General features: G+C 54.6%; 1 protein-coding gene across 7 annotated transcripts in view; it reads left to right on the top strand.

Moving 5' to 3' along the window:
- SLC38A10 (solute carrier family 38 member 10) overlaps positions 1–18646 on the top strand; it is a 42601-nt gene that overhangs the window by 1243 nt on the left and 22712 nt on the right. For 6 of the 7 annotated variants that reach the window (XM_060290223.1, XM_060290222.1, XM_060290220.1 and 3 more), the window contains exons 2-10: positions 1792–1909; positions 7440–7485; positions 8293–8386; positions 8590–8733; positions 9658–9782; positions 12471–12573; positions 13605–13787; positions 16065–16176; positions 17038–17144. In XM_060290223.1, coding sequence (XP_060146206.1) covers positions 1792–1909; positions 7440–7485; positions 8293–8386; positions 8590–8733; positions 9658–9782; positions 12471–12573; positions 13605–13787; positions 16065–16176; positions 17038–17144 — 1032 coding nt within the window. The remainder of the gene's footprint in view (positions 1–1791; positions 1910–7439; positions 7486–8292; positions 8387–8589; positions 8734–9657; positions 9783–12470; positions 12574–13604; positions 13788–16064; positions 16177–17037; positions 17145–18646) is intronic. The other variant, XM_060290225.1, reaches the window with a different exon arrangement.

Below are 18646 nucleotides of genomic sequence, written 5' to 3'. Positions count from 1 at the left end.
ACTGAAAATGGGCACCAGTCGTTTAGTTTTAGATTAAGACTTTGCATTTTTCATATTTAGCATCTTTTGGATAAAACTAGCAAAAAGAAAGAAAATGAGTTTATGGTTCCCATGTGAGTGGTTGATCTGACTTGATTGGTGAGCATGTTGGCAGGAGGACAGAGACTGCAGGCCTATGTGGAAGGCCACGCTGGCGGCTTCTAGAAGCCCTGGGGCAACATCTGTGTCTCGGTATGTGAATCCCAGTGTGAGCCGGCCACCTCTGTTTCTGGAAGGACTACATGTCCCAGCGTGCGTTGCGACTTGCCTGGGGCAGAACTGCATCCTGGGATGTGTAGTTGGCTGGTCCTGCGTCTGTAAATGCAGTGCTGTCATCCTTGATGCCTGTGTGTCAAGTGCCACCATGGTAGGGCTCTGGTGATTCAGATTTGAGTATCTGCCATGTGCTGGGCACGAGGCCCCTGCCAGAGCATTTAAACATGGGCCAGGCTGACTTGCCTGGGGAAGAGCTTAGAGGTGGGGGTCTGCATGCAAGCCAAGACCTGGAAGTGGTTTGCCCTGCCCCGAGGGCCTGGCTGAGTTAGGACACTCTCACCCATCTCTCAGCATCTTCTCCGTGAGAAGCCGTCAGCCAGAACACAATGTGAGGCCAATGGGCAATTTGGAGATGTGTGTTTTGATCTGGCAGCCAGGTCATTTAAAAAAAGTTTTGGTTTGCATTTTTTGTTTGTTTGGTTTTAGTAATTTGGGTACTTTTCCAAAAGAATTAACATTTTATTGAAGTGTAACATGCGTATAGAAAAGTGGACACATTTTAGGTGTACTCTTGATGGATTTTCCTAACGTTAACAAACACATGTAGCCAGTTCCCAGCTTAAGGAGCACAGCATTGCCAGCACCCTCCAGCCCTGCCTTCTTACTGAGGGTCCCCCTCCTACCCCCAGTACCACAGGTCAGTGTTGCCAGATTTTAACTTTACGTGAATGGGTCATGTTGGTACATTTCGATGTCTGGCTAGCATTCCTCAATTTATCTGTTTTTTAACCTTTACTAGGCAGGCATGGTGTTTCCTATTTGGAGTGCTTTGGAACTTGTGCACAGGCTTTGACCCCGTGGACGCATTCTGTGGGGTGGTGACCTGCGTGCAGGAGAGCTGGGTCGTGGGCTGTGTGTGCGTTCCGCTCTGCTAGATGCTAGTAGGACAGTTGGTTGTTTCTTCAGTTTTTGGATTACAGATAAACCTGCTGTAAACATTGGCATGCAGGTTTGTGCATGAACACATGTTTTCATTTCTTTTGGGTAAATACCTAGGAGTGCAATTGCTGGTCAGATGGTGAGTGTCTGTTTAACTTATAAGAAAGGCGTAAATGTCATTTTTAATCTCTTCCTTCCAGAATGTGTTTATCACTCGTAGCTGTTGATCCAAGTGGCTGGAAGGTGGTTTGCTGTAGGGTGTCTGCAGGGAACTGGGGAGACTGGCAACCCCTTGCTGTTCCTTGAGACTCTGGGAGGGGCTGGGAAGGAACCAGTGTCCCTGGTGCTCTTTTGGGGTCATGCACAGGCTTTATGTCTTTGGACAGAACCTGTGGCCACCACATCCAGGAAATTGTCCTTTTAATGCTAGGAACCGCTGCCCATAGGCACGGGAACTAAACAGAGCTGGGGTCTCGTGTCTAGGGGGCGGGGGCCGTGGGGAGGGCTGTTGGTCGTAGCACATGCTGTTCAGTGTGAGAGGTAAAGATGCCGGGTAGCTTTATTTTGTTAACATCTCTTTCTCTCCCAACCCTACAGTGTGGCATCGTCCTGGGGGCCCTGCTCTTGGTCTTCTGTTCTTGGATGACACACCAGTCGTGCATGTTCCTGGTGAAAGCCGCCAGCTTGAGCAAGCGGAGGACGTACGCTGGCCTGGGTGAGTGCTGGACCAGGGAGCGCTGGACCTTTCTCAGTACCTTCTTAAGAAGTGCAGTGGTTTGGGCCTTATTTTTTTTTTTTTTTTTTTTTTGGCCGTACATGCGGCACGTGGGATCTTAGTTCCCCGACCAAGGATTGAACCTGTGACCCTTGCATTGGAAGCATGAAGTCTTAAACACTGGACCGCCAGGGAAGTCCCTGGGTCTTATTCTTTTAATTACTTTTCTTCCACTTTATTCTTTATTCCTTTGAACAGCAGTTTCTTATTTTAAAATTTAATGCAATTAAAAAAAAACTGTTAACATCAACACACATTTTAAAATTGAGGTGATACTCATTCTCCTGTCTCCCCTTTATGCATATCCACACAGAGAGCCCTCTCTCAGTTCAGGCAGCCTCAGCAGCCTCCGCTCCTGTGCCCAAGAGTCCCCAGAACCTTCCTTCCGAGCTGCCTGACTGGGATCTTGCTGCACATCCCCACTTTGAATGCCATGGGCACACTGTCCTTGGGCTCGGGTTTGTAGCTGGGAGCAAGTCACCATCTCCTCAGTGCCGTCCTCTGTTTCCTGTTGTTAGTTGCAATTTCGTTTCCTCTAGATTTTTCTTGCTTCCTTTGATTTCAGCCGAGGCAGAGAAGGCTGTGCTTTCCGCCTCCTTTCAGTTTGACTATTTCCTGGGAAACTTGGCTCTGAGGGCAGGGTCCCTCATTCTCCTGCCCACCTCAGGGTGATGTGTGCAGGCTGCATTCTCTCCACTGCCTCGGAACTTTCAGCTCTGCACTCCATTCTGGGGATACGTGGTGTGGGTGTTGAAATACCAATGCACGTGGTCTCAGGAGCCGGCCCTGAGCACTTCTAGGGAAAATTCCTGTCCTCTGGCTGGAAGTCTCTGACCCTCCAGCTAGTGTGTGGCCAGGATGCTGCGTCCACTCGTGGAGGGCCTGGTTGGGCCCTCAGCTCACAGCTCTCACGGCAGAGAGGAGGCAGCAAGAGGAAATGGTGTGCAGAGTTCCAGGGGCCAAACAAAATAAAAACATCTGCAGGCCCCACATGTGGGCTTTTGGCAGCGTGACCTCTGGTTTCCTTCCAGTCTGCCTACTTTGCATTGGCATGGAGGTACTTACATTTGTTCTGACCTCAAAACTGAAGGGCTGCTTCCTTCTCTCTCCGTTCTGATGAGAATGGTGATGTCAGACCTTTTTTATTCTTTAAGTTTTTTTTTTTAAGTAATCAATTTATTTATTTATTTTTGGCCATATTGGGTCTTTGTTGTTGTGTGCAGGCTTTTCTCTAGTTGCAGCAAACGGGCTACTCTTCGTTGCAGTGCGTGGGCTTCTCACTGCGGTGGCTTCGCTTGTTGCAGATCACAGGCTCTAGGCGCGCGGGCTTCAGTAGTTGTGGCATGTGGGCTCAGTAGTTGTGGCTCATGGACTCTAGAGCACAGGCTCAGTAGTTGTGGCGCATGGGCTTAGTTGTTCCGTGGCATGTGGAATCTTCCCGGACCAGGGCTCGAACCCGTATCCCCTGCATTGGCAGGCACATTCTTAACCACTGCGCCACCAGGGAAGTCCCTGTCAGACTCTTATATTGCTATTGGAGTCATTTGGGGAAGTGAAATTTATCAGCTAAATTTGCGCCCCGCCCCACCCCACACATGAGACCAAATTCTACTTGGGATTAAATGTGCTCCTGGGCAGGTTCCTTCCTCCGTCTGTGGGGCCATGGCCTTTAGGGTGACTCTTTCTCCCCACTGAGGGTTCCTGTAGCAGACATCCCACGAAGTGCTTGGCTGTGCCCTGAAAGAGGATGGGTGACCCTGGCCTGGGCAGGCCGTGGTTTTTGACAGCTGCCTGTCTGAGTATTCTTAGAAAGTCCCTGAGAAGGCAAACTGGTTTGGCTAGTTGTGAAAGATTGAAGAAAACTATCCATGGACACCCTTCTGCATGGCTGGCTGGGGCTTCTACCTTTAACTGCTTGTGGTGACTGCAGCCCAATTCTAACTGCTAGAAGCAAAAAGGATCAGAAACCACCAGTGGTCTCTGGTTATGTCTTTGGTACCAAACAAGATGGCTCAGTTGTGTGAACTTCCACAGTCCCCCAGGCAGGCCCAGCCTGCAGCATGAGCTGCCCTTCATCTTGGCTCTGTCTTGGCATAGTCTCAGAAATGGACAGGCCCCACCGCTTGGAAAGGAGCCCTAGACAGGAAGAGATGGGAACCTCTCGGACCCTGTGGGCCAGCAACCCTCCCACACTTCCTGAGCCACCTCCTGCTGCCTGCAGGCCTTTCTCTTGGCCTCTGCCTTCTCCTGGCCCAGAGCTTGCGCTGCAGCCAGAGAAGGTGGCCCAGGAGGAGAGTGCTCACTGCATCCTCGTGCCTCGGGCCTGGGGAAATACAGTCTCTGTCAACGGAGCCCCCAACACATGTTGTCTGCTGGGCCCATGGGCATCAGGCAGGTGGGGGTCAAGGAGATGGACAGACCTGGAGACAGTGCAGGCCATGGTGCGGAAATTCCTAGAAAGGCTGTCGCAGCTTGAACAAATAACCTTTTTAAACTGTCCACGCTCCAAGGAACGGGTCGGTGGTTTTCTAGCGTTTGAGTTTGCGATATTTCTGTTTGGTCCCTCCCTGGAAATAACCATAGCTCTGCTCACTCCGCTCTGGCCAGTGCGTAGGCATCGCTGGAGAATGGACTTTGCCAGTTTGGGGAAATAAACACTGGTGGATTTTTTATTGGTGTTTTGTGTGTGTTTTTGTGGTGTCTTGTTTGCTGCTTATGGGCTGGTCCACTTCTTACCTGCTCCTCCTTTGCCCTGCATGGCCTACTTTTGAGTGGACTTTTCAAACCCCATTTTCAGAAGATATACAGCTATGTCAGATAGTCAACTGCCCCTAGAAGTCGTGGCCCCCTCGAGGCCACTCTGACCCGGGCCCTGCCCGAGGAGGGTGGCCGGGCCTCGCCGCCACCTCGGAGTGCTCAGTTGTGCGCAGCAGATGCTCTGGCACCATGTCTGTGGTCCTGTCAACCGCCCGCCTGGGTTTCTGTGGCCCTGGTCAGCCTGCTGCCCGCTCATGGGTTGGGTGGGGCCTGCAGAGGACCTGTCCCTCCCTACCTGTCTGCGGTTGCGTGACCTGTACCTGTGGATACTTGGCTTGGGAAATGAGGGTCGTAAAACCAACCTTTCTAACACCCAGGATTCTCTGCACCCCCTACCCCTCATTTATCCAGCAAATGCTCATCACCCCCTGGCGGATGGCCTGGCTCTGGGGAGGGCTGGGTTGAGGTCATCACCCTCAGCTTGAACAGCACGATTTGCTGCGTGCTTCCCCGCTCTGCCTGCCGGGCAGGAGGCTTTGGACTGTGGGTGGTGAGTATGGGAGTGGGGCTGGGGTCCCACACTCAACGAGGTGGGCTAAGAGTCAGTTCTGTGTGCACAGCGGCCATGGAGCCATGAGCGAGGCCATGGCCCCAGGAGGACGAGCTGAGCCAGCGTCTCCGGGGAGACTGGAGAGCCCCTCCTGACACCAGTCCTGGCTCCGCACCTGGTGGGAGTGCCGGCTCCTGGCCCCCGTGAGGCCTGGCCCGTGAGCCGCAGCGAGCCTATCACAGATGGAGAGGGAAGGCCCGACCCAGGAGCGTGGGGAAGGGACGCACCTTCTCAGAGACCACCCCGCACACTCCTCCCAGCCTCTCGGGGCAGGTCTGGTGCTGTGGTTCCGGCCCAGAGGGGCAGGAGGGCAGTCCCCGGCTTGCCAGGCAAGAGGCTGAGGGCCGGGGGGCTGCCAGGGATTTGTACCTGTGACTCGGGATTAGAGATTACTGAGGGATGGACACTTGAAATGGTGGGTGGGGTGTGTGTGGGGCTGGCCCAGGTGAGGAAAGGGCGAGAACGGGGCTGGAACCACAGGCCGTCTCAGCACAAGCAGCAACTTGGGGGCAGCCCTGTGAGGGTGTCGTTCTAGGAACCAGTCGAGTCTTTCTGGGTGACGAGGTGCCACCTCCCGACTTGACCTCTGGCTTCCTGGAGCAACATTAGCTTCCTCTGTCCAGAATGCAGGTGTGTTCTGGAACTTTCTGTGGCAGGGTGCTCTGAGCATTTGGAATACACTGAGATGCTCAGCTTCTTTTTGGAGAAGGAAAAGGAATGGGATGGCTGGGCCCCAGGCACCTTCACGGTTGGGGCACCGGGCTCTGTGTCTTAGATGACCCTGAGGTGCGAGTGTCTGTGCAGTAGTCAGACAAGCTGGGAGGCTGGAGTGACCTCCCCAGCAGAGTGACCCCCTTTGCTTCTCAAGGCCACCTGCCCTGTGGCTGTGTAGCCCGGGTCAGGTGCCACGCTCACTTGCTTTTGGCAGTGTCATGCCTTTTCCTAAGTAATTTGAAAGTAACAAGCATCTTTGGACTCATTCATATCAGTCGGCCTTCATGTTCCCTACTTTCCCAGTCTCCTGGGTGGCCCTGGCGCTGTGTGAGGGAGGGACAGGGGCAGGAAGCTGGGGCTGTGCTGTCACACGCACCCCCTTCTGCTTGCTCCTGGGAGACCAGAGCTTCTCTCTGCTCTCGTCCTGCTGGACTGTGGGGATGGGACACAGGGGTTCCCGGCCACTGTTAGGTCCTGGGAGGGACCTGCTGAGTCAGCTCTTAATCTCGCTTCTGCTAGAAGCAGCTCCACTGTCAGGAAGGAAGGGCAGAGGGGCTCCTCTCCGCTGTAGGCCGCACTGTTCACCAGCAGAGCAAGTGGGGGCAGGCCCGAATGCACTTGTCCCGTCCTGTCCCAAAGTACCACATCTGAGATTTTCTTCTGAAATCACAGAGGAGACATAGCGGCCCTTAGCCAGGTCCCCTTGGTGTGGCTGTGAAAACCAGATGTACTGGGGCTAGGCTGAAAGCCCTCCTGGGCACCCCCTACCCCTGTGCAGCTCCTGCCCCAGGCAGGCCTCTTTCAGCTTCCTTCACAGCTGCCCGGCTTGCCCAGAGATAAACTGTTACTTCGCTGGGATCGTTTTTCTTGTCTTTTTTTCTTTCCTTTTCTTTTCTCTCCTTTTTTTTTGTGTGTGAGAAAACCAACCCACACGGGCTTTGTTCTTATTTGCTGTGATTCTTGTTTGTTGAAGGTAGATCTGAAAAAGAGTATGGGACCAAGATTTTAAAATACCCCCTTTAGGGCTTCCCTGGTGGCACAGTGGTTGAGAGTCCGCCTGCCGATGCAGGGGACACGGGTTCGTGCCCCGGTCTGGGAAGATCCCACATGCCGTGGAGTGGTTGTGCCCGTGAGCCATGGCCGCTGAGCCTGCGCGTCCGGAGCCTGTGCTCCACAACGGGAGAGGCCACAACAGTGAGAGACCCGCGTACCGCAAAAAAAAAAAAAATAAAATAAAATAAAATATCCCCTTTACATCCATGGAACTCCAGACGTGCAGGTTTTTGTCAAATTGCCTTTCACAGCTTTTATTGGTAACATTTTTACTGATGTGCTTCTCCCACTGTTGGACTGAGCCGTTCATTTTCTCCCCCACCCTCCGCCCACTAGCGTTGCACGCCTACGGAAAAGCAGGGAAGATGCTGGTGGAGACCAGGTAGGTGGTGCCATTCTGTTGGGGTAATTCTCTCTGTTCTTCACCTGTGGCCAAAGAGAAACTGGAGGATTGTTACACAATGAGCCGTATGTTTTAGATGCGGATTGGTTCATAGCTTAAAATATTTCTCTGAAGTGTTACTTACTAAATAGCTGAAAGTTCAGTTTATTGTACTCTTAAAATGATTAGTGTCAAGGCTGAAAGCCTTATTTAAGTCTTACTAAGAAAAATATAAAAATGGAAAACCCAGGGAACATAGCGAGGGGGCGCTCCCACGGCTGCACTTCATCTCTTGGTTCTGTTCCTGAAGCTCGTACGCACCCCCCACCCCGCCCCCTGCCCCGGACACTGTTGCATAAAGGTGGCATTAAACTCATATTCTCCCTTTGGAGTAAAATTTTATGAGATGAAAAAATGGCTGGGAAATTGCACTTTTAGGCTTCTAAATTAGGGAATTGCAAACTGAAAAGGATAACCTTTTCTAAAGCAGTCGATTGTTCTTTTAACTTGTCTAACATCACAGTGCATTTTTGTAGCACCTGAAAGAACTTTTAGAACCTCCTGTAGAGAGAAAAATGTAATGCCACATAAAGAAGAGTTCAGTGTTACTCAATATTCATTCTGAGTAAAATAGCAAACTCCACAGCCAAACCCTGTAAACCGCTGAATGTTGATACCACGTCTCCCACTCCGCCCCTCCCTTGGGTTGTTGCGTGTCAGCGGTCACCCAGCAGGGATGGGGGCACGTCTGGGGCTCCCCGGGACCCTGGTGCTCAGCTCTCAAGCCCGCGCCTGCCTTCCTTGCAGCATGATTGGGCTGATGCTGGGAACCTGCATCGCCTTCTACGTTGTGATTGGCGACTTGGGGTCCAACTTCTTTGCTCGGCTGTTTGGGTTTCAGGTAAGGACATCTGCAGGTGCGTTGGAAGGCTTGTGGCTGCTTGCGTGGCAGCCCAGGGACACTGTTTAAGTCCACATCTCAGACGGGTAGTGGGAGGGGGGCCGAGGCCAGCATGCTGTGTGGTGAAGGGCCTTGGGTCAGTTCCGGGGCTCTGGGTGGGAAACCCAGGGATTAACCGGGGCAACGCCTGGCGCCCCCTGCAGGTCACGGGCACCTTCCGCATGCTCCTGCTCTTCGCAGTGTCCCTGTGCATCGTGCTGCCACTCAGCCTGCAGAGGAACATGATGGCCTCCATCCAGTCCTTCAGCGCCATGGCCCTCATCTTCTACACCGTGTTCATGTTCGTGGTGAGTGTTGGGCTGCCAGCTGCCTTCCAAGGATGACAGGAAGGTGCTGCAGAATCGTCCACAGGGGCGCGGTGGATAGACAGGGCCGGCAGGGGAGGGGAGGCCTCCAGGGCAGGGAGTGAAAGTGTGATGCTCCTCAGTTCACGAAAGACCTTTCATATGGGGTTTGTGGCCAGGAGTCAGGAGGCCAGCCTTTTGTCACAAGGGGGCGAGCAGCTGTTTTCCAGTGAGTGTTTATCACAGGCTGGGGGTGGGATACAGCGTGGAGTTGACACTCAGGGTGCCCCTTTCCTCCCAAGCCTGGGAGGCCCTCAGTGGGAGCCCCTGGACCTGAGCCCCTGATCAGTCCTGCGGGAGCAGAACGTGAGAATCTGTGCAGTGGGCTTTCCTTAGAAGACCAAGCACCCGGCGGTGTTCCCAGCGTCCCTTGGCTGTGAGGGCCAGCCCAGTGACCATTCCCCTCCTTTCCAGACAGCCCTGTCCTTGATGGGTTTGTCTTTTTTTTTTTTTTTTTGATGGGTTTGTCTTTTAAATCATGTCCGTGCAGGACTGGCGAGGACCTGCCAGGTTGGGGGACTGTCCTGTCCCGGAGGCGACTGGGGCCCACCAAGTGGGCCTCGTTGCTTACCGTCTGCGCTAAGCAGCCCTGGACAGGCAGCTGCCCCCGATGTCAGGAGGCCCTGCAGCATGCGCTTCTCTGGGCAGCACCCGGCCAGCTTGCAGCACAGCAGAGGGCGGTGGCCCCGGGACCGTGCACCACCCCCGGCCCCTCCAGCTGGTGGCACCAGGCGGCACTGTGCCAGAGGCTGCAGGCTGTCTCTTTCCCACTGTGGTGCAGGCAGCATCCATTCTTTGCCTGGCTCTGGCCTGAGTCCCACCTGTGTCTGCTGTCTGGTGCCAAGCTCCGCTTTCTTCTCCTCACAGATCATGCTCTCCTCCCTCAAGCACGGCCTCTTTGGTGGGCAGTGGCTGCGGCGAGTCAGCTACATCCGCTGGGAGGGTGTCTTCCGCTGCATCCCCATCTTTGGCATGTCCTTTGCCTGCCAGTCGTAAGTACTGCCTGCTCCCAGGGCCCCGGGTGTGAGTGTGTTATGAGGTGGGGCTATGATCCTGGGAGAGGGAAGCACTGTTTTGTTCAGTGGTTGATCCAGGCCACGAGGAGTAATGTGTTCTTCACCGTGGCCTTCCTGCTTTGGGTTCAGGGTGGGAGTTAGATGTTTAGTGAGGGAGAAATCGACTTTATTCCCAAGATGTGTTGCCGGCACGTTGGTGAGACCGCCGAGTTTGCCAAATCCCCCACGAGTAGAGTTGGCTGTGGGGAACACAGAACAGCCCCAAACCATCTGACTCACAGAGTCCCGAGCATTTTGCCAGAATTTAGCTGCTCGTGTGAGAATATTTAAGAGGAAATTGCACAAACATTGACTTCAGACTGCCGCTGGGATGCTTTCGGAGGCCTGTGTGTGTATGTGCGCGTGCACGTGAGCAGGCGTGCGCTCTCTGGCACGCAGGGCTTTGTAAATGCAGAGCAGCTATTTCCTTAATTCCAGCAGCCTTATCTTCTCTACCAAATGACAGGAGCCTGTGATTCATGCCCAGTCAGGTGGTAACCCGCTCAAAAGAGAGGCATAAATCCGGCGGGGATAGGAAGGGACCATCGGTGGCGGGGGGCTGGCAGAGCAGCCCCCCACAACTCTACGGGCATCAACTGTGCCAGTCGTAAACTAATGTGACAGATGAGACTGTTCAGACTGCTGTGTTTACACCCACACGCGAGATCCAAATCATGGTTTCCCACTTCTCGTCTCTCTTGGCAGCTTGGTTTCCACCAGAACACTCTCCACTCTTGCTGTTTAATGTCCCCGTTACAATCAGTGACAGAAGTTACATCCTTTTGCCATGTACCTAGTTACCGGTTGTCCTTTTTGTCTGAGTTTGCTTCTTTGAAAATAAACCCTGGTCGGGCTTTTGGTGGTGGCTGCTCTGTAGTCAGGCACGTCTGCTGGGTTTGGTTCTCAGGTGGAATTATGGGTTCCGGAGGGGTTGTGAGCACATGTCCCGTCTGCTGCTCATGGAGGGCACGGGGCCTGCAGAGGCACTCACGTTCCCTAGGGAGCGGTGCTGAGGGGTCCAGAGCTGGGGGCATCCAAGGGCAGAGACGGCTCTTCCCTCCCCTGCAAGTCTGCCCCAGAGCACGTGTGGGGCGGGGACCTTGCTGCTCTTGCCGAGTGACCACGGGCCCGGCTGTGTGGCTGGTCTCCCCATCCTGGACAGGCCGTGCCTCCACTGTGCCATCACTGTATGGCCCTTTCTGGTCTGACTTCGCAGTAAATGAGTACGTGTTGGTACAGGACCACTTGGCCCTGCGGCCCAGAGAAGCTCGGAGAGAGCACTGAACACATGGAGGCCCAGGCTGTGCAGGGAGACAGGTGGACTCCTCTGACTCAGGTAAACTGAGTCACAGGGCTGCTCAGCGAGGTGGGCAAGTGCTCTGTGGGTGCTGGGTTGGCCCACCACGGGGGTCTGGCTGCCCCCATCAGGGGTCCTTGGGGCCCAGGCAGGATGGGAGCAAGGCGGGGACCGTGGTCGTTCCACACACATCCATCCCCACTTTCAGGGCACAGCCGCCTCCCCTCAGTGTCAGCGGCTCTTGGGCAGGGACTTCTCCCTGTGTGCTGGGGGCTGGGGCTCCCTGGCATGGACCCCACTCTGGTGCAAGGAGCTGGTCAGCACCCAGATGATGGTGCCAGTTCCCCTGCAGGTCCTCTGCCGCCTCCCTGGGCTGCATGGGCGTGTGGCCACCCGCTGCCCTCTGCCGGGCCGAGGTGAGGACAGCTGTCTGCTGTGACCCCTGCCCACTGGGGGTAGCTGATGGGATGGTGTGCAGGGCCGGGGGATGGTGCCAGCTTCTGCCGGCCAGGCCTCCCCCATCCTCATCCTTGTCGTTTGCTGTTAATAACGTTAGCGGGTCCTCTTTGTTCTCCTTTCACTTTTTTAAAGGCGGTTTTGGGATTTGGCTCCACTGACTATTGTTTCATTTATGTCCTGACGCGCCCCCTCCCGGCCTCCCGCGTGGCGTGACCGCTGGCCCCGTCTCCCTTGGTGCTGAGCCTGAGCTTTCAGCATAGCGTCACCCTGCTTTCTCCTCTCAGGGCTGCACAGGAGACCCCCGTCCCCCCCCCCGCCCCTTCCTGTTTGCCTCCGTGGGGCCCACGTCTCGCAGGTGCAGGGTCCCTGCCTGCTGTTTGCAGAGAGCCTGCATGGACGCATCCCTCCCAGGCCTGGCGGCACTGCCCTGCTGGCTGTGGGCCGTGGGACTGAAGCCACTCTTCCCGTCGCAGAGCTGGGTCCACGCCGGCTCTGAGCCCCTCGCTGAGGCGCTGAGATGGGCAGGCAGCCCGGCTTGTTTGTTTAACTTTCCATTCTTTTGACAGCGATGCTCTGAACCGCTTCCTGCTTCCCCTGTAAACACGGGGTGCTTCAGCCCAGCCCGGAGCGGTCACGCTCCTGCTGCAGTGGAACAAACGGCCTTTCATCCTGTGGCACTTCTGAAATGTTTACAGAGATCACGTTCAGGGAGGGCTCTGAGTACTGTCTGTAGTATTGTGAGAGCTCGGCCTCGGCTCCAGTGGTGGCCAGCGTGGTGGGAAGGCAGGTGTTGGAGACTCGGCTGGGGCTCCGGGGGAGGTGTGTCTGTCTCTGGAATCGGCTCCGTGAAGTCGCTCATTTTTATACAGCCAGGTCCTGCCCACCTATGACAGCCTGGATGAGCCATCAGTGAAAGCCATGAGCTCCATCTTCGCCTCCTCCCTCAATGTGGTCACCACCTTCTATGTCATGGTAGGAACCCTTTCACACCCCACCCCCTTGCACAGTTCCTCCAGTCCCCCAGCGCAGGCCTGCCCTCTCTCCTTCCCATCCCAGTGCCCGCTCAGCTCCAGGGCCACCTGTGAGCCCGCTCCCCAGGTGGTGGTGTTGTCCCCATCCCGGGAGGAGCGTGGGTGCCTCAGCGCAGGGCCTGGAGCCTCCCCAAGAGCTCTGCTGATGTGCTGTAGAAAGGTGGTCCATCAGTGAGAAGTGGGAGACAGTGAAATAGCAGAGAAAGGATATCACAGGTTCCAGCCCACAGATGCAGATACAGTTCATGTTTTGGGAGATTTTCCCTCCAGTCTTCTTAATTCTCCTCTTTGTTGTTGTTGTTGTTTTTTTCCCCCCGGTACGCGGGCCTCCCACTGCTGTGGCCTCTCCCGTTGCGGAGCACAGGCTCCGGACGCGCAGGCTCAGCGGCCATGGCTCACGGGCCCAGCCGCTCCACAGCATGTGGGATCCTCCCGGACCGGGGCACGAACCCATGTCCCCTGCATCGGCAGGCGACTCTCAACCACTGCGCCACCAGGGAAGCCCCTTCGTTGTTTTTTTACATGGCAAATAGAGATATAAATTCACTGAGAGTCTGGCTTGTTTCCCTGAACTTTGTGGTTCCACCATTCTTGTTGGTTTTTACAAATGGTCCGTCAGATTGATGTCCACGCTGAGCCTGAGCTCGTGGGGACCTTGATTTACCCCATGGTTTGGGTTTTGAGCCATATTAAGTCCAGCCCCTCTGCGGGGCTCATGGGGCATTCCGATGCTCCCTTTCCATGCAGGCAGCTCCCTTCTCTTGGTGCCCTGTTGTCCAAGTGGGGAGAAGCCACATCGGACTCTCACCTTTAGACCTTCAGCCTCTGCTTGTCAAGGAGGTTGTTTACGAGCCAGGAGCTGGGGGGCCTTGGTCTTGCTGCAGCTGCTCGTGATGAGGCTCACGGCTGTTCCGGGGAGGGTGCGCCCCTCTCACCACATGCTCCCTCCATCCCTCTGTCGTCCCCCTGCAGGTGGGCTTCTTCGGCTATGTGAGCTTCACCGAGGCCACCGCGGGCAACGTGCTCATGCATTTCCCTTCCAACCTGGTGACCGAGATGATCCGTGTGGGCTTCATGATGTCCGTGGCCGTAGGCTTCCCCATGATGATCCTGCCCTGCAGACAGGCCTTGAACACGCTGCTTTTCGAGCAGCAGGTAAGGTGCTCAGGGCCCCTCGGACGGCGTTCTGCCCGAAATTGTCTCTGCCCTGGTCTCAGTTATGTTGTCCTCAAGTGGCTTTTGCTAGTTCTTTATTTTCCTGGGCGGTAGTAGGAAGAGTTTTTCCTAGTTAAAAATTAAAAACTCCAATTAAAATGAGATCTTTTAATAGGGATCTTTTTTTTTAACTAACTTTGGAGAACAGAGCCTCAGATCAATTGGGTCGATTCCAGCAGGAGATGTGGAGTCAGGCCCAGTGTCCAAGCAGGTTAGGCTCGTGTCCTGTGACTTCCCTGCTGTCCCCCACATCGGAGAAGTAGCAGGAAATCAGGGGCTTGCTTCAGCACAACCCTGTGGGAAAGGAGTGGTTGGGAACTCAGAAGAGCTGGTTTAACTGACAGGAGCTGATAATGGCTGGCCGGGTGGGCAGATGAACGCTGGGCTCAGGCCACCATTCTCTTTACATTTGTGTAAGGGAAAGTTTTGATAATTTGACAAAGGACATCTGAACCTTGAGAGAGGCTGAGTTTTGTTTGCTGTCGTGTGTGTAGGCCCAGCGCCATGTAGTCCTGTGTAAGCAGTTTCCAAATGCACAGTGGGAACCCACATTCCCCGGCTCTCTAACTCCTGCCCGTTGACAACAAGAGGTGCAGGTGTGGCAGCTCGTGCCCAAGGGCGAGGGCATGGGGTTGGCCCTGTCTCTCTGCGGTGGTTCTTGTGTTCCTGCCCGAGTCCTTGAGCCTGGTCTGTGGCGTCAGCCAGGACTCCTGGTGGCCACTTGAACTGCTTAGGCCATGGTGGCGGGGAGGGGAGAGTCTGGTAGGCAGACGGGGTGGGTGGCTGCCTAGGCCTCAAGGACAGCTGGAACTGGGCTCGTCCATGTGGCTTGGCGCATGGTTGAGGCAGCCTCCCACAGATTCTGCCACCAGGGATAACACCTTGAGGCAGAGCTCCAGTCCTGAAGAACTGGCTGCCTGCCCCACCCCTGTTAGCTGTTCAGGCACCTGGGCACCAAGCAAGGCTCTGTCCCCTGGGGGGCGCGGCAGGCTAGCTTATGCGGCCATGGGGTCCTCTGATGCAAACGTGTACTTCATATCTGAACAGCATTTGTGTTTCTGTAAATAACATGTTTTTGTGATTTTTTAAATTAGAAAATCAGTAGCGGTATTAAAGGAAACGTTAATTCAAGTGGAAAACTTACCTGCATGCCTCCATCCTCATTCGAATGACCCGTTCTGCTCCCCTTGGCGTTTGTGTGCATCTCTTTGCAGATTTCCTCTCGCTGTGTTTTCTCCCGTCTTTAGTCCATGTGTATCCATAGAAACCCCCAGCATCACTAAGCCCTTGCTCTCACTTCCTGTTCATTGCTGGTCTTTCACCCTTGACCTATCACGGGTGACTCTCGTGACACCCTTCCTGCATGTAGCTGCCCATTTCTTCTTCTCCTCTTGGAGTGTTTCTTGGGTAAATTTCTGTAGGTTTCTGAGTCAGAGGGTGTAGACCTAACAACCTCCCTCACTAGTCTGTCCTAAGAAAGCTGCCTGTGCAAGTCAATTCTGGATATTGGGTGCCTCCAAACTGTAGTTCTGGAAGGGTCTGAAGCTTCACTTGAGTGCTGTTTTCCTAGCCCAGCAATAGTAATCATGGCTAGCCCCTCCTGTGTGCACAGCACTGTTCTAGAAGCTTCACTCCCATCACCTCCTTTGGTCCTCACCACAGCCTGATGAGGTGCTTCCGGTGCCCCTGTGCCTATGGATGTGGAGGTGAGGCCAGAGGTGGTCTCTTTGGCTTGATTACAGCATGTAATGACTTGACTTGTCCCCTTGTCTTCTTCCTGGACGCGCCTGCTGGAGACGAGGATGGCGCAGCCGAGCCTGTCTGCGTGCATGGGGGGCCCACTGCACCCTGAAACCCACTGCGTGTCACTGTGAACTGGGGATGTGTTCTGTTTCCCGTGCTATGCAGTATTTTTAAAAATCTCTCTCACAGCATTGCTCTAAAAGGAGAACAGAAGGATTTGTTCTTCGTATCTCAGAACGAAGTTGTTATTTACCACCGTAGCTGCTGTGAGGAGCAGCCTGGACCTTCCTGGGGTCCGCAGTTCTGGTTGCAGGTTCACGTTCAGGCACGTCTGCCTGTGCCCAGAGTACTCGCCTGCCACCTCCCGGGCAGACCTACCTGGGGTGTTGGCAGAGCCCTTTAAGGACTTGCTCACTGCAGGGTGGAGAGGAAATTGGTCACTTCAGAACCTTGTTTTTATTTTCTTTCATGTAGCAAAAAGATGGGACCTTTGCCGCTGGAGGCTACATGCCGCCCCTGCGGTTTAAAGCCCTCACCCTCTCGGTTGTGTTTGGAACCATGGTCGGTGGAATCATGATCCCAAATGGTAAGTGGGGCTGCTGCAGCGGCTGGCCTCCTGCTGGCCTGTTCTGCCCCGTGCCCCCTTCCTGCTGTTGTGCGCCCCTGCCTCAAGTCTCGTGTTCAACCAAGACGCTCAGAATCTCACCACCATCCTCTCTGGTCAAAAAAAAGTCTAGAGACTCTTGGGCGCTTTTTTCTTTGGCCTGAGAAAGGCTTGGGAGAAAAGGCCGCAGCTTGATGTGACCACAAACATGTGGGTGGAAGCTGCGATGCGGGGTCCCCGCCTGATGTGTGAAGTTAGTGATTATAAAGAAGCTCCTGACTGCTGACTCCTGATTTCGTTGACACGTCACCCAGGGAAAAGGGAAGGGCCCTGGGCAAGATTTCTGTTGTCCGATGTCCTGCTGCAGCACAGACAGAGCTCACTGTCCTCAGACATCGAGTGGGCCCCGCATGCCCTCCAGGGAGCGACCCCCAGGCCCCACACTCCAGGCTCCCAGCTTCCCCACGCAACCAGGACAGGCCCTGCTCAGTCACTTGCTGGGCAGCAGGTGGGGTGATGTAAGATGATCCGGCCCAGAAGCCCCCGCTGGCCGCCCAGACGCTCCGCGAGGAGCCGTAACAGCGTTGTGGACCCAGCATGGGGCGGGCAGTGCTGTTAGCCTCACCTCACTGGCGAGGAAGCTGAGGTACAGAGTGGAGGGGACTTGCCTGAGGCGCCTGGCCCGACGCTGTCAGATCGGACACCCTAAGGGTCCTTGCAGGCACAGAAGGCTGTGCCCCGCTCCTCGCTGCTGTCCGGCGGCACGCGTAGATGCGCCTTAGTGGCAAGGCTCCTCACCCTGCTCGCTGGAAGCTCACCCCTCCCTGTCACTCTTGTTCCCAGTGGAGACAATCCTGGGCCTCACGGGCGCCACGATGGGAAGCCTCATCTGCTTCATCTGCCCGGCGCTGATCTACAAAAAGATCCACAAGAACTCCCTCTCTTCCCAGGTGCGTGCTGCACGGCGCTCTCAGCCCCACTCAGGGCGGGTCTGGGTCGGGGAGAGCAGGAGGCGGTGTTCTCTGAAGTTCCTGTGAACTCGTTGTGTTTCTTAGCACAAAATGATCGTGGTCCTGTAGGTCTGAGAAACGTGGGGTTAAGGCAAGGTGAGCAGCCTTGCACCGCAGGGCCGCCGAGCCGAGCTGCTGACCACGCTTATCTGAGCATTGAGTGCTGAACCGCTTTCCCCCGCCTCTGTACAGTGACCGGATTATCTGTGTGTGCCACACGCTCACGTCCCCGTCTCCATCCCCTACTGAGGACATCCACACTGTCTCGCTGGGGACTGTCCTGTTGGTGTCACCTCTCCAGTCTTTCACTGTTACAGACAATGCCAGGGTGACTATCTGTGCCCACGAGCATTTCCGTATATTTGAGAAAGTACCTATAGGAAGCTCTCTGGGCCCCGGGATCCCTATGTCAGGAGTGGGAGCTTTCCCCCAAGGGCCCGTGTGCAGGTTAGCAGCCAAGCTCTGCCTCTCCCCTCCGTCAGCCCGAGGATGGTGGCAGGTCTCGGCTGCTCTGGAGTGAAGGTGAGCATTTCTCTTTCCATGAACTGTCCGTGCTTTTTGCTCACCTTTAATGGAGTTGTTGAGCTTCTTCTTATCGGTTGATTTTGGTAAATTTTTTAGGAGCGTAGTATACATATGGCAAAACACATAATTCTCAGGTACAGCTTGATACATGTCGGCTAAGTTCCACACCTGGAACCACCTCCAGGCCAGATACAGAACATTCCAGCACTTGAAGCTTCCCTGGGGCGCCCCACAGTCTTTCCTCCACTAAGGTTACTGCCTGTCTGTCTTCTAACATTTTGGAATAATTTTACCTGCCTTTCAAGTTAGTACAAATGGAGTCTCACAGGAAGTGTCGGCGTGTGTCTAGCCTCCTTACTCAGCATCATGCCTGAGTTCCTCTGCGTTACTGCCAGGGTGGCCAGGGGTGGTTTGCCCGTCTTCCCTGCCATGTGATTCTCCACTGTAGGAATCTACAGTCACCCAGAGCAGGGTGTCCTGGACGGGCCGTTCTGCACGTCTCTCCTGGTGCAGCGTGTGTGCACTTTTGTTCGTTATTCACCTAGGTGTGGAATTGTTGGGTCCTGAGGTTATGTCTGTCCAATTTTAGTAGATTTTGCCAGACTTTTTCCAGCTTTCCAAAGTGGTCCTCAGGCACCATATTGGAATTTTAGTTGCTTTAACATCTACTGTCCCTTTGTTAGATTCTAGCCCTTCCGATGGACGTGTAGCAGTACCTCATTTGGGTTTTAATTTGCAATTTCCAGATGACTGTTGAGCACCTTTTCATACTCTTGTTAGCCGTGTGGGTGTCTTCTTTGTGAACGCCTTTCAAGTCTTGCCCATTTTTTAACTATTGGGTTATTTTTTTCTTATTGATTTGTAGAGGTTTGTAAAAGATTCTAGATATAAGACTTTTTTCAGAAGTATATATTACA

This window comes from Globicephala melas, chromosome 20, assembly GCF_963455315.2.
Source record: "Globicephala melas chromosome 20, mGloMel1.2, whole genome shotgun sequence".
In the NCBI taxonomy this organism is placed as follows: Eukaryota; Metazoa; Chordata; class Mammalia; order Artiodactyla; family Delphinidae; genus Globicephala; species Globicephala melas.
Note: the sequence above shows the minus strand (reverse complement) of the source record. Positions and strands in the feature narration are given on the sequence as shown.